The 14522-nt window shown below is 49.6% G+C and overlaps 2 protein-coding genes across 2 annotated transcripts; one reads left to right on the top strand and one right to left on the bottom strand.

Annotated features, from left to right (window-relative positions):
• Positions 1 to 126: 126 nt before the first annotated feature.
• Positions 127 to 4917, bottom strand: LOC120674523. Its single transcript, XM_039955691.1, has 4 exons — positions 4779 to 4917; positions 2617 to 3066; positions 2388 to 2443; positions 127 to 1201 (listed from the first exon to the last, which is right to left on the bottom strand). The coding sequence occupies exons 1-4, from the start codon at positions 4915 to 4917 to the stop codon at positions 1067 to 1069; spliced, it is 780 nt and encodes a 259-aa protein (XP_039811625.1). The 3' UTR covers positions 127 to 1066.
• Positions 4918 to 7159: 2242 nt separating this feature from the next.
• Positions 7160 to 12629, top strand: LOC120673296 (alpha-xylosidase 1-like). Its single transcript, XM_039954069.1, has 3 exons — positions 7160 to 7597; positions 7948 to 8606; positions 10416 to 12629. Exons 1-3 carry the CDS (start codon positions 7362 to 7364, stop codon positions 12311 to 12313), a joined length of 2793 nt encoding a protein of 930 aa, XP_039810003.1. The 5' UTR covers positions 7160 to 7361; the 3' UTR covers positions 12314 to 12629.
• The last annotated feature ends 1893 nt before the right edge of the window (positions 12630 to 14522 follow it).

The raw sequence follows: 14522 nt of genomic DNA, 5'->3' as shown, positions 1-14522 counted from the left end.
TTTGGTTTCTCAAATATTATTATACAGATGGAATTGAGATTTGGAGCAGTGTGTCTGAAAGTAAATGATTAAAAAATTAATATGTAAAATGGATATAGATTCAGAAACTGAATCTGTAATGCTGAATATTTGAATTTGAATATATCTATTCCATAGATCGAGTTATGAGAATCTTGATTTTACATAGCTTTTATAACTTGTACCTGATTGAAACATAAAATAAAATGCAAAACTTAATAGGACAAATGCTTTGCACCTAGGTCCCTCCCTAATTAAGTGTGAGATGGATAGCATATGCAGAGTATAGCAACACACCTGTTAAATTCAAAGCCTTGTAGGAGTGCAGAGAAATTACAAGAGTTCTAATGCATACCGTCAATGGAGAATTCAGTTGCTTTCTTGGTTGTAGAGGTACCGTAGAAATAACCTCACCCAGCATAATGCACAGATGATCGAAAACACGACGTATCTGAATCATAAGGCGGCGAATGTATACCGCCCTTGCTCCGCGCGCCCGCCGGCCGGCTGCCCTTGCTCCGCGCGCCCGCCGTCCGCCCGCCCTTGCTCCGCGCGCCTGCCGTCCGCCCTTGCTCTGCCCGCCTTGTCTCTGCCGGGAGCTGGCCGCAGCGAGGCCCGTCCGCGCCGCACAGCTCCGCAGCTTCGAGGAGGGAGGAGGGGAGGAAATAAATCTAACAAGCACGAATACAAAAGAAACTAATTTTTGTTTTGCTTTTCTGATTTTAGATAAAGCAGGAAAAACAAGTAAGCCTAAAACTTGTAAATAAATCTAGTAAGAGGAAAGACAAACTACAGATGAATAACAACCCTAGAACAAGATAAACTACTCAACAAGGGCCTAAACCAAATGTAGCAAAATCATCAGACAAAGAAAAATTGTGTGAAACATTTCACCAAACACCATCCGGGCGAGATAATGCTGATGAAGAACAAGTTCGATTGGAGCTGGGATGTCCCACACACACACACGCTCGGTGGAGACCTGCAAAACAAATCAAAAGCCAAGCATTCACGAGCCCAAAAATCCCAAGGTCAAGATGTTAATTTGTTAGTGCTTGCTGTCCTTCCCTTCGTGTGCCGTTCTTGACTCTGCTCTTGTTGCAGCTGATGGTGGCCGGCCGTGTGAGCCTCCAGGCCGGTGGATCGGGTGACCTTGCCTGCCGCTGCAGGACTTGAGCTGGACCTGCAGCCAGGGTTTAAAATTTCGGCGGCATACCGCCGAAATTTCGGTGTATTTTTCGTTTTCGGTCTTCACCGGTTTTTGGTTTTTCGGTGTTTTTCGGAATTTTTCATTCCGAATTTAAAAAATTTTAAAAAATTTATAAATAACCATTAAAAAAATCAGCAAAAATTATGATAAAAAACTAGAGGTTTTTATTAGCTAATAGCATTTGAAATCATTCAAATCTAAATTGATTTGGTAGGTTAAATTGATGATTTGGGTTCATATCCGTTACAGACCCGTTAACCCATTAAGAAAATATCCACTCTCCTTTCACTCCCCGTGACCAACGGCCTCACCCACTCCTTCCTCCCTCTCCCGCGCGCTCACCCATGCTCTCCCTCTGCTCGCGCATGTAACAGTCTACGTTTTAGCGTTATAAACCTAAGTCAGGAAAATCGCATAACTTGCAAACCACAAAATGAACGAAGGTGAAACTTCATGGGCATGTCACACAAATCATAACAAACCAAAATCCAAACAAAGTCAGAGAGAGAAAATAAAATTTTACACATGAAATGACGAGTTGTTCCAACTCCGATTTTCAAATTCAATTAACTGAAAACCGGTTTAAATGGGCTAAAAACCAAATTGCAATGTGTTGTATTAATTGGACTATGGACTTAATTGTAATAATTTTAATAGACTTTGTACTTTGGACTAAGTACGTGTGCACTTTGGACATGAATTATGTGTTTCGTTTTCGTATTTCTCATTGTGTGCTGGAGTTTCTTATATATTGTGCATTATAATCTATCAATATAGACAAACTCCCCAAAATTTTCAATTTCTTTTCATAAATACATAATTTCCCCATTATTTTCCAACTGTTTCCATCATTTTTCGGTGGAAAGCACCGAAAAACCGGTGAGATGCACCGAAAAACCGGCCGGTATACCGAAATTTCGAAATTTTGAATTTGAGATCACTTCCCATCATTTTCCGACGGTTTCCATCATTTTTCGGTGAAAAGCAACGGAATACCAGTAAAATGCAACGAAATTCCGGCCGGAAAACCGAAATATCGGAATTTTGAAGTTGAGAGCTCTTTCCGGTCGAAATTACCGGAAAACCGCGAAATTTCGGCCGGTATACCGTTTTCGGTGGCCACCGAAATTTTTTTCAAAAACGAAAACGTAAACCCTGCCTGCAGCACGCACGTCCAGGCCTGGGCGCCAGGAGCCAAGGCGCCAAGCCATCCACCTGCTGGAGAAGGCGTGCGTCGGAGAGCGAATCGGGAACGGCCATTAGTTTGTACTCAAGGGAGCAAATTCATCAAGAGCCAATTGGCGCCGATTGCGAGGCCAGAGGAGAGTCGGCCCGGCTTGGCTGAGGACAGGAGGAAGGAGGATCAGGGAGAAGCGAGGCAGACTCACCAAAGAGAACGGGCGACGGACGAGCAGCCGCAGGGAGAAGTCCCGGTGCGGTGCGCCGGAGGGGAGGGAGGCGTGCTGCCCAGCAGCCGCCGGGAGAAGTCGAGATGCGGTGCGCCGGAGGGGAGGGAGGCGTGCTGCCCTGGTCCGGCCGGCGGGCGGTGTCGCGCGCCGTGCGGATGGCGCAGCGGGCGGGGTCGAGCGGCGCCGCGTCCAGCGCCTCCTGCACGTCCGTCGAGAGGTCCCGGGACGGATCGGCGTTGCCGGGGTCGACGGCGCGGCGGCCGGGGCGCGGCGGGCGGGACGGTGCGGCGCTCGGGACGGAGCGGGGGTGCGCCCGGACCTCGGCGCCCGGGACGGAGGGGAGGGAGACGTGCGGCCGGATCTCTCGACGGCGGCGGAGGCGGCGGCGGGGACCTCCGTGAGCGCGGTAGGGACGGACGCTTCCGTGGACTGCGGGTTGATTTCAGTTTAACAGAGGGCTTTTTTTGCAAAAAAACCAAGGTAACGCGCGATCCAGGCCGTCCGTTGGCCGATCTGACGGCCGAGGCGAGCTGCGCTGACGTGGCCGCGCTCGCCGCTCACCTTTTGGTGCGCGAATCGTATTAAAGAGATTGGAACAAATTGATCTGTTGGAACAAAATAAAAAAATATTCCATTAGAACGTCCTGAAGAAAAAAAAACTCTAGCTTAAACCCAACACTGGGCCAGCAAAATCCACCTAGGAGCAAGTGGGCCATGTGCTGGCAGTGCGACAAGTCCGTATGTAGGGTTGAAAACGGACAGAAATATTCCCGTTCCGTTTTCTATTTTTATCCGTCCGTTTTCGTATTTGTGAAATTCTGTTTCCGTATTTACGGAAGTAGAAATGAAGTTTCTCCGTCCATTTCCGAGAACTCCCGTTTTTACATGGAATTGACCCGTATTTATTCTGTTTTTCATCCCGTTTTTAATCTACATAAGATATGTCTAAAAATTGATATGTTCAAAAACATACCAATCACTAAGTATCCATGTTAACACATGGTATACTAGTGAATATTGGACTAATAACTTCGTACGTATATATTATTTTGTGACTTTATTAATGTATACTCAAGAATATTTGATCGCGTTATTTTTTTTGGCTCAACGTCTCGTTTCCGTACTTCCGCGTAACCCGATCCCGTTTCTGTACCCGTATTTTCCGAATCCGATCTTATTTCCGCCAAAAAAATATAAAAACGAAAATAGAAATGAGATTTTTCCGTCCGTTTCCGTCGCTATCCGTATGCACGGGCTCGCGTGATCCTGAGTATTTGCGTCCACGTGTGTCACCTCTTTTTCCATTGACTTTTTGTTTTCCTTTGCGAATTCCTTTGCGAAGGGCATTCAATCTTCGCCAACCAGTTTTGGCTCGTGCACGGTACAAACAAAAACACCACGTACACAAGCAATGACACGAAAGGTGGCTGCGTGAGCCACGCAACAGCACGCACGTCCGTGTCCATCCATCCACGACCCCGGCACGGCGTCCGCGCAGGATGATGCGGTCCCGTCGCTGGCACACATGGCAGAGCAGGATGGTCCCGCCGATCCGTGCATAGCGGATTGGCCTGGCCTGGCCGCACGCACCCGCATATGCATATGGGCAGCGCCGGCGGGGCCCCGTGAGCAGGAGCACGAGTGAACTGTAAACCCTCTCGTGTCTCGCCTCGAAACGCATGCGACGATGCGAGGGAGAGGGCCGTGCCCGTGTCTCACGACGGGAAGAGGTGACCCGTGCCGCGCGCGTCTTCTGACGAAACTGAAGAAAACACACCTCCCTGCCATTGTTGCCTGACACGCGCCGGCGTACGTACATTAATTGCTACTCCAGTACACGACGGACCACATGGAGGATGGATCGACCGTCTCCGGATACGGTCGGTGCAGGTGAGGTGAGCCCGAAAGCGACCACTCGTGCCATGTCACGCTCACGCGCTGGCGTCCTAGCTCCGTCCGATCCGTGGCGCCAGCAGCTCTGTCCTCCTCCTCCCTGGAGCGGTGAGGCGTCGTCGCTCGCCGGATGCCGCCGCCGCCCCGCCGTATCGGACAGGCAAGGTGCTGCGTCGACCTCGAAACGGTAGTGCCGCGGCGTAGCAGCCGCCTAGTACGTCAAGCAACAGCGCGGCTAGCACGCGAACAGTGCGGTCTCCAACTCTCCATGTGCGAGCGAGCAAGAGCAATCACTTTGCTCCGGAACGCCGCGCGCGCGTGGCGTCGTCTCGTCTCCCAGCAAATCTCGAGCTCAATCATTCGCATCTCCGGGAACCACGCGGCCATGATCCCCCGCTTCCGCTGCTGATCTCGTTGCCTCGTACTACCGTTGAGGACGACTGGTTTGCGGGGCTGGGAGGCTCTGGCTGGTTCACCGGGTGGGTTTTGTTCTCGATCGGGGCCTACCCGCCGGCCGCGATCACGCGAGCCTGCCCGGCGCCGTGCCGGCTCTTGCGGAGGGAGGCAAGCCCCGCCGTCTGCTCTCCCTCCCCACTCTGGAGTCTGGAGGCTGTTGCTGGCCGGGTCGCCTTGTAGCGATCGAGTTCCGCTGTTCGCCGCTTGTCGATCCGGCAGCTTGCCCCAACATCATATCTGCCTGCGATAAACAAGCCACGAGTTGCCTTGTAAACTGAAACCGTTCTCGATCATCGAGTGAACAATCATGCATGTGTACCCGACTGTGAGGCCCGAGCGAAAAGTGAGGTGTGAGGGGAGGTCCGGCCGGCCTTCGTGCCCATGAGGTCGCCAGAATCTTTGCCTGGCCGGTTCACGCAAGTCCAGGCGCGCATGACGTTGAGTAGAAGAGCCGAGAGCGGGCGAACCATGGGCGCGCCGCGGATCGTGGATGGAGACAGATACGGACATGCGGTCGCGCGCGGCACGCCGTGGCGTGCTCCACCCAATCCGGCCAAGATAAGGTGCGGCGCCCATGTTTCTCGCCCGGTGCCGCTCTCACTTTCAGTGCCGTGAGAGCCTGCCAAACCAAGAAACCAGAGCGTATTTCCGTGTTTGCGTTCGCACGCAAACACCTTGCTTCCAGTCCGTGCCATCGGACATCGGTTATACTGGTCATTACATCCATGCCAATGTATCATCGGTGGGCGATCATCTTCCCGGTTGCTAGGCATGAGTGAGCTGCAGCAGCCTGACAAGGGTGCAGTGCATGTGAGGACTGAGAGGTTGCAGCGCCTCGAGAACGAACATGCCTCATGAACATCGGTGCGCTTTGCATGGGGCCGGCCGGCCTATCTATCCCCCTCTGCTTTTCAGTTGAGTGGCGTGCGCGGCAGCTTTCTTTTCTCTCTCTCAGTCTCTCTCTCTAATCACGAAAGCATCACATCTTTTCAGTTCCTAGAAGAAAGGGAACTGCATCTTGTTGTCTTGTGGCGCCACCTCTTGACCAACTTCTACTGATTCTACTCTGATCACATGCTTGATCAGTACTGCCACAGTGCTACTGCCATGTGTGAGGCTCCATTTGAGCAACTAATAAGCATTAAGCAAGGCGCCTGGTTTGCAAGCAATGGATGCTAGTGCACACAAAAATCAAGTGGAAGTGGCGCAAACTGTTTATTGACGATCTTGTAAAGAGTTTCCGAAAAGTCATGAGCATTAGGTGTGGGTATGATCTAGTCCACACAAAACATTTAATCCCAAATTCTAGCTCGGTTGTGAGATTAAACAGATGAAGGATACGGAGTTTGGTGTTCCCTCTGCAAATTCTACGTGTACCGAATTTGTAAAATTCTCAACTACTAGCAGTTTGATGCACCTGGGGAGGGTGAAATGTCAGTCAGGTCACCGGATTTGGAGATGGTCCAGCATCACGTTATGCATCCAAGGTGCAAACCGAAACAAGGTTTTTCTAGTTCGCGATATGTGAGGGCACTTCTTGGAACAAAATGATTCGCAGAAGAAGTTCGTATGATTTAAATTCTATACAAATTTTCCAACACTGGTCTTTTTTTTTTTTTTTTGAGAGGTTCCAACACTGGTCTTGGCAATGACTGAAGAGTGCAAATCCTCTTTTCTAAAAGCAGCAGCTGACAGTCCGGTCTTTGCAAATCATCTGGGCCCACAATCCAGTGAAGGATGTGTAGCAATTAGGAGCGGACATGGAAGGAGGAAAATGTTCGGTATCCACTGAGCATGCCACTCAATGCATGCAGAGCTGCTCTCCGTCTCGGCCCTGTTTGGTTTCAATAACACGATAGCACGCACAATTCCCGAAAAAAGAATCTTCAATGCATGGAGTACTAAACGAAGTTTATTTGTAAAAAATTTTCACGGATGGATGTAATTTTTCACGACAAATCTAATGACAGTAATTAATCGATGATTGGCTACAGTGATGATACAGTAACTATCCTCTAATCGTGCGGTCAAAGACCTCATTAGGTTCATCTCGTGAAGTAGTGCAGGGTTGTGGAGTTAGTTTTACAAATTGTCTTTATTTAATACTCCTAATTATTAGTCAAAAATTTTATGCTACTTATGCTATTATAAACCAAACAGGCCGAGGGCTCGCTCCCCGCCATTACTCGTATTCACTACTACCGCGCGGACAGCAGCTGCAGCCTGCAGGTCTCTCTCCTCTCTTCTTCTGGGCATCTCGTCTTCACTGTCTCGCACTTCTCGCTGCAACCCAGTGCCCACAGAGTAGCTGTACGAAGGGAGCTCGTGAGGGAGGGAGGAGAAGAGCCGGTGGAGTGAGAACAGAGCAGCTCGAAATGCTGTCATTTTCTCATTCGCCCATCCTCTCCTACCTCCTGTGGTGCCTCGTATTGCTGACCTTCGCAAGCAGCAATGGCGTGGTTGCCACAGCGAAGCCGAAGGCTGGGTCCGGCTACAAGTTGGTGTCCCTGGTTCAGCTGCCCAACGGGGGAGGCCTTGTGGGCTACCTGCAGGTGAAGCAGCGCACCTCCACCTATGGCCCTGACATCCCTCGCCTCAGGCTCTTCGTCAAGTAAGGACACGCTTCGCTCATCCAGCACCAAATCAGCGGTTCTTGTTCATCGCATTTTTAATTTTATTGCACGGTGTTCTAGGAATCTAGCGTTCTTGTAGTGTTGCGGAGAATATCTGTCGTTGCAGTAATCGATGGCTCAATTCTTCCCCCTCCGCGAAGTGTTGTTCTAGGAATCTAGATTGAGCTGCAATGCTGCTAATCTCAGACTGTTCCCCTGATGAGTGATGAGTGATGTCATGTTCCAATGGTTACCCAATCATGAATTCCAGTTATTCTAAGACCCTCTCATGTGTGTCGATTCAAAGAAGAACCCTGAGGTCATGCTCTAATGGCGCAATGCTGTGCAGGCACGAGACGAGGGAAAGGGTGCGCGCGCAGATCACCGATGCAGATAAGCAGAGGTGGGAGGTCCCCTACAACCTGCTCCCGAGGGAGCCAGCCCCACCCGTGACAGGCGGCAGGGTCACGGGCGCCCCCTTCACCGCCGCCGAGTACCCTGGCGAGGAGCTGGTGTTCACCTATGGCCGGGACCCGTTCTGGTTCGCCGTGCACCGCCGGTCCACCCGGCAGCCGCTGTTCAACACCAGCGCCGGCGCGCTGGTGTTCAAGGACCAGTACCTGGAGGTGTCCACGGCGCTGCCCAAGGACGCCGCGCTGTACGGGCTCGGCGAGAACACGCAGCCGGGGGGCATCCGGCTGCGGCCCAACGACCCCTACACCATCTACACCACGGACATCTCCGCCATCAACCTCAACACCGATCTCTACGGCTCGCACCCGGTGTACATGGACCTCCGGAGCCTGAGCGGCCGCGGCGTCGCGCACGCCGTGCTGCTGCTCAACAGCAACGGCATGGATGTGTTCTACAGGGGGACCTCGCTGACGTACAAGGTCATCGGAGGCCTTCTTGACTTCTACTTCTTCGCCGGGCCGACGCCGTTGGCCGTCGTGGATCAGTACACGTCGATGATCGGCCGTCCCGCGCCCATGCCGTACTGGGCATTTGGTAAGGCCCGCTTAGCACCTTAGCCCGCTTGTGTGGTGTCCTTTACTTATTGTCAGATCTGGAATTTAGCTAACTTCCAGATCGACACAATATTCGCTTAACTTATGGTTAGCTAACTTTCAGATTGACTGTTAACATAAAGTTTTATCAGATGCCGTAGATGGATACTTAATTGTTGCTAGATTAGTACGATACATTTGGTCGCTTATATTGTTGTTGGCTAAGTTCCAGATTGAGCGATAACAGTTTTATCAGATTCCATAGATGGATACTTAATTGTTGCCAGATAAGTTTGATACATTCAGTTGCTTATATTATGGTTAGCTATTCAGATGTGGACCTTAGGAGACTTATGACAGTCTATTTGCCGGACCAGATGACATTAGACAGTGATTAGCAATTTAGCATGCCAGTAGTTCCCAATGGATGATTGCATTGTGCGACCTCTTTGGAGAAAATATGTAGTCTCTTTATTAACACACTATACTGCTCCCACTAGCCACTTGATAAGCATCCAGTATGCCTTTCAGATTACCAGTATCGTAAATATCCCCTGAAAATACTTTCAATAACCTTGCAAATTACACAACCAAATCCAACCTGTTTATGTCTAAGCAGAATGCATGCTGAGGATATGCATGCAATGCGCAAATCTGCTAGCAGATGGATTAGCTTGTTCTGAAGAAGTTCAGGAACATGAGAAAATGACCAGACATCAATTAGTTTTTTCCCTATTCAGTTCAATAGCATTGAATTTCTTACAGCGCGTATTGTGTTATTTCTTTCGCCGATTACTTTGCTTTCAGTACATGGAACTCTGGCAAACGTGCATGTTGTTTGTTCCAAATAACGTAGTCTGTACAAATTATTAAATATTTTGCTACAAACATTCTTTACTTCCAAAGTGACTGATGCTATGGATGAAACACTGTCACTCTGGCACACATTAATTTAACTTTGGGTCTTTGGAGATAGAAAATGGTAGTTTGCTCTGTAGATCAGTTGTCGTTGGACAGTGACAACCTTGCAATATGTCCTATCCTCCAATAGCCTAGTACTCCACAGACAGTGATAAGCATGTATAATGGGAATTCGTACAAGCAGATAGAATACAGAAACTTCAAGCAGATAGAATACAGAAACTTTGTTTGCTTTTAATTGTGGCCTTGTGCATCATAACAATAACATATCTGGCATTCTGGATCTGCCTTGCTGGAAGCCTGGGAACTAGGAGCACTGGTATTGTCATTCTTTATGAATTGCAAGTTGATCTCTGTATCAACTGTCAAGTATACAACTTCTTAAATGCAGCTTTCTTTAACAAGATAGTGTGCCTCTAGTTTCGTCTCTCCAGTGAGGCCGTTTTACCAATAAGGATAAGGTCTCCCATGTGCTCTGCACTGAACTACTGATCGTGCCCAGTTCATGGAATACTCAGAAAATAGATCAACCCTGATAAACTACTCACACTAATTAATTTTGCCATTTCAGATGGTGCATATGAATTTCCTGCCTATATGTTGACCAGACACTATCATAAATTTACTTGCTTTTTTTCTGTAAAATAGTGTTGTGGTGTGAATGTTCAGGTATGCACATCATGAACACTTTTGCTGTTGTCATCCCAATTCCAGACAACACATTATTTCTATTTCCCTGTATCAATACTAGTTGCATTCTCAAGAAAAAGGAACTTGCTGTCTGCACGGCTACCTCTTCAAATTGCTGGATGCCCTATTCCGTATGATCATAACTTCTTGTACTCTGAAATTCTTCAAGTTCCTGACTACTCCATGTGCTTGTCTTCAGGGTTCCACCAGTGCAGGTGGGGGTACAAGAACCTTTCAGTGGTTGAGGGTGTTGTGGAGGGCTACCGAAATGCCCAGATACCCCTCGACGTGATCTGGAATGATGACGATCACATGGATGCCGCCAAGGACTTCACACTCGACCCTGTCAACTACCCTCGGCCGAAGCTGCTAGCGTTCCTTGACAAGATCCACGCGCAGGGGATGAAGTACATTGTCCTTATCGACCCTGGCATCGCTGTGAACAGCTCCTATGGTGTTTACCAGCGCGGCATGGCGCGCGACATCTTCATCAAGCTGGATGGGCAGCCATACCTTGCCCAGGTCTGGCCTGGCCCTGTCTACTTCCCGGACTTCCTCAACCCGAACGGCGTGTCATGGTGGATTGATGAGGTGCGGAGGTTTCATGACCTTGTCCCGGTGGATGGCCTCTGGATCGACATGAACGAGGCATCCAACTTCTGCACGGGCAAGTGCACAATCCCGAAGAAGCACCAGTGCCCTATTCCTGACTCGAAGACGCCGTGGGTGTGCTGCCTGGATTGCAAGAACCTCACAAACACCAGATGGGATGAGCCACCTTACAAGATCAATGCCTCGGGGCAGACTGCTCTGCTCGGCTTCAACACCATCGCAACAAGTGCCACTCACTACAATGGCATCCTGGAGTACAATGCACACAGCCTGTACGGTTTCTCGCAGGCCATTGCCACGCACAAGGCCCTGCAAGGGCTGCAGGGGAAGAGGCCGTTCATCCTGACTCGCTCCACTTTCGTCGGGTCGGGCGCGTACGCCGCGCACTGGACCGGCGACAACAAGGGTACCTGGGAAAATCTCCGGTACTCCATCTCGACGATGCTCAACTTTGGCATCTTCGGCATGCCCATGGTTGGCGCGGACATCTGCGGCTTCTACCCGTCGCCGACGGAGGAGCTCTGCAACAGGTGGATTGAGCTCGGCGCCTTCTACCCGTTCTCCAGGGACCATGCCAACTTCGCGTCGCCGCGGCAGGAGCTCTACGTCTGGGAGTCCGTGGCCAAGTCGGCGCGGAACGCGCTGGGCATGCGGTACAAGCTGCTCCCGTACCTGTACACGCTCAACTACCAGGCGCACCTGACCGGCGCCCCCGTGGCGCGGCCGGTGTTCTTCTCCTTCCCCGACTTCACGCCGTGCTACGGGCTGAGCACGCAGTTCCTGCTCGGCGCGGGCGTCATGGTGTCCCCGGTGCTCGAGGAGGGCGCCACCTCGGTGAGCGCCCTGTTCCCGCCGGGCACCTGGTACAACCTGTTCGACACGGCGAAGGTGGTGGTGTCCAAGGGCGGCGCGCCGGTGAGGCTCGACGCGCCGCTGAACGAGATCAACGTGCACGTGTACCAGGGCACGGTCCTGCCGATGCAGCGCGGCGGGGTCATCTCCAAGGACGCCCGCGCGACGCCGTTCACGCTGGTGGTGGCGTTCCCGCTGGGCGCCGCGCAGGCGGACGCGGAGGGCGCGGTGTACGTGGACGACGACGAGCGGCCGGAGATGGCGCTCGCGGAGGGGCAGGCGACGTACGTGCAGTTCCACGCGAGCGTGCGCGGCAGGGCGGTGACGGTGCGGTCGGAGGCGCTGATGGGGAGCTACAGCCTGCGCGAGGGCCTGGTGATCGAGAGGCTGACGGTGCTGGGGCTGGAGGGGACCGGCAAGGACCTCGACATCCAGGTCGACGGCGCGGACGCCACCGCCGCCGTCGCGACGTCGAGCCCTTACTTCGCGGCAGGTGGCAGCGCGAAGCTGCAAGGGGAGGAGGGAGAGGGCGTCGAGGACGGCCAGAGGAGCGTCTCGGTGGAGGTCGGCGGGCTGGCGTTGCCGCTGGGGAAGAGCTTCTCCGTGACCTGGAACTTGCAGATCGAATCATAGGTTCGGTCAAGTTCTGCCCTGCTGCATCATCCATCCTTCCGTCTGCTTGCGTTCGCTTTGAAGCGTCGATCCGTGTCTGATTTGTTAGATGGTAGATCATCCTGCCCGTGCTGCTCCGCAGCGAAGGTTCTGAAAATTTGTGTGTCATCTGGTGGGTGCGCTGTGCAAGGAGCAGCGCACGCACTCGGTGACGCCGAGTCTCTGATTTTCTTCTGGATTTTAGCATTCCTGGAATAAGAACCTTTAACGTCGCGTAATGTGGTGAATGAACACTCGAGGAAATGAGATGCAACAATCTCGACTTGCAGAGTGGACAGTGTTTTTTTTTTTGAGACTGCAGAGTGGACAGTGTTGGGAGAAATGTTTATCTGATTCCGCTTCAGATTATCATCAGTTAATAAAAATGAAAAAGGTCAGAAATCACGTAGTAGGACTCGGGGTATTGTTGTTGTTGTTTTTTTTTGGAAAAAGTTCAATTTACTCCCTTTAACTATAACCAAAATATGAATAACCTCCTAAACTATAACTTGGTTCAATTTACCCCTAAACTATACAATTTGACTTTTTTATTTCTCCATATACAAGTTGAATTTTAATTTCAAATTTTACAAGGTAGTAGTGAACATCACAATGTATATTAAAATTTTTTGCTATAGTTCAGATGAGTAATTTAGATTTATTTTTTGAGAAACCCGTTGTTGTTTAATGGTTCCTGGTCCAGTCAATTTGCGGCCCATATTGAACACGCAAGCCCACTCATGCATCGTATGGGCTGTGCATCAAGAAGGCGGTGCAGATGGCAGATATATTGGCCCATTCACGCACCGCTGCGAGTGCCTCGTAGTGCATGGACATTTTCCCTGATCAACTGTACTGTACTCTCAACTGCGTACTACGTAGGCAACAGTGTGGAGTACGAATATATCGTTTCGCTTGGGTGCACCTAACAAGTGGATTTTTTAAAAGATTAGTAGGGTGCACGCACGTGTTATAAAAACAATATTGTGAAAAAATACTTACACTAAATTTTAGCTGCAACAAGAATTTTAAAAAACTATATATTTAAAATAATATTAAAAATATAAATGGTATAATGCAAAATTGTTGAATTGGTAAATAAACCAAAATCTATAATGTAACCATGTGCCCAGACAACTTAATTTGGCATAACAGAAATATCCAAACTCATAACTGCTCGCAACATGAAAGCTCCATGTCTGCATTAAACAGACTTCATCATCCAAGCTTGACTTGGGCAGTTGCACATGAGAAGAGCATAACCTCATGCTATCTTAAAAGGAGTGCGAAAACAACAAACCTAAAGAAACATAAGGTGGATGTGGCTACACTACAAAAGAACAAATAAAGCATGTAACTTACATTTTGTGGGATCACATACTATATAAAAAAAAGATATCTATACGAATATAGGGATATCTCGAGTAATCATTGAAAATGACTCGACGAATCTGGTCTCGGCTCTACGCAGCAATGTCTACTATCAGGCGCCTGGAGGATCCATCTTCAGTGAAGCACGTAGCGTGATCAGGCGCCTGGAGGAGCCATCTTCAATGAAGCACGTAGCGTATTAGAACTGCATTTTGTTCATGTAACCTTTTCAGCTTTTCCTAGAGATTGTAATCATTGCGCACATGAGTTAGCTCACTGTGGTCTTAGTCGGGACCCAGATCTCCCAGGCATTTCGGAGGATCCCCTCCCTGGTTTGGTAACAATTTTGGTGGATCGCCATTGTGCTGATCCTGGGTCTGCTTAATAAAGAGAGCGAGATGATTATCAAAAAATAAACTTTAATGCTTTAGTGGAGCCCATGGGTCGGTGCGTACACCATTTATCATTTCTGAAGAAAAGTGATACACGGTAACAATTTAGCCTAAAACATAAAATATTCAATAATAATTCTTTATTGTTGTTAACCACCTTCATTGGGTGCAATATTAGCAGGCACATGTTTTAAAAAACTTTATTTGTTAATCAATTTCTTCCATCACATTGATTTCCCTAAACATTGCGTTACTTAATTCCCACGATTAGCAGCTCCATTTATGCGTTTCATTGAGCACGTTGACCATGCCATGAAGTCACTCAGAGAGCTTACTTCATGTCAATAGAAAGGTTTGTTGAGTCTTACTTTGCAGAGGACAAAGAACATATCTGGTAATGACATTTCTACACCCAGCAGAACAATTGT

Source organism: Panicum virgatum, chromosome 5N, assembly GCF_016808335.1.
Source record: "Panicum virgatum strain AP13 chromosome 5N, P.virgatum_v5, whole genome shotgun sequence".
In the NCBI taxonomy this organism is placed as follows: Eukaryota; Viridiplantae; Streptophyta; class Magnoliopsida; order Poales; family Poaceae; genus Panicum; species Panicum virgatum.
This window is presented reverse-complemented; position numbering and strand designations above follow the sequence as displayed.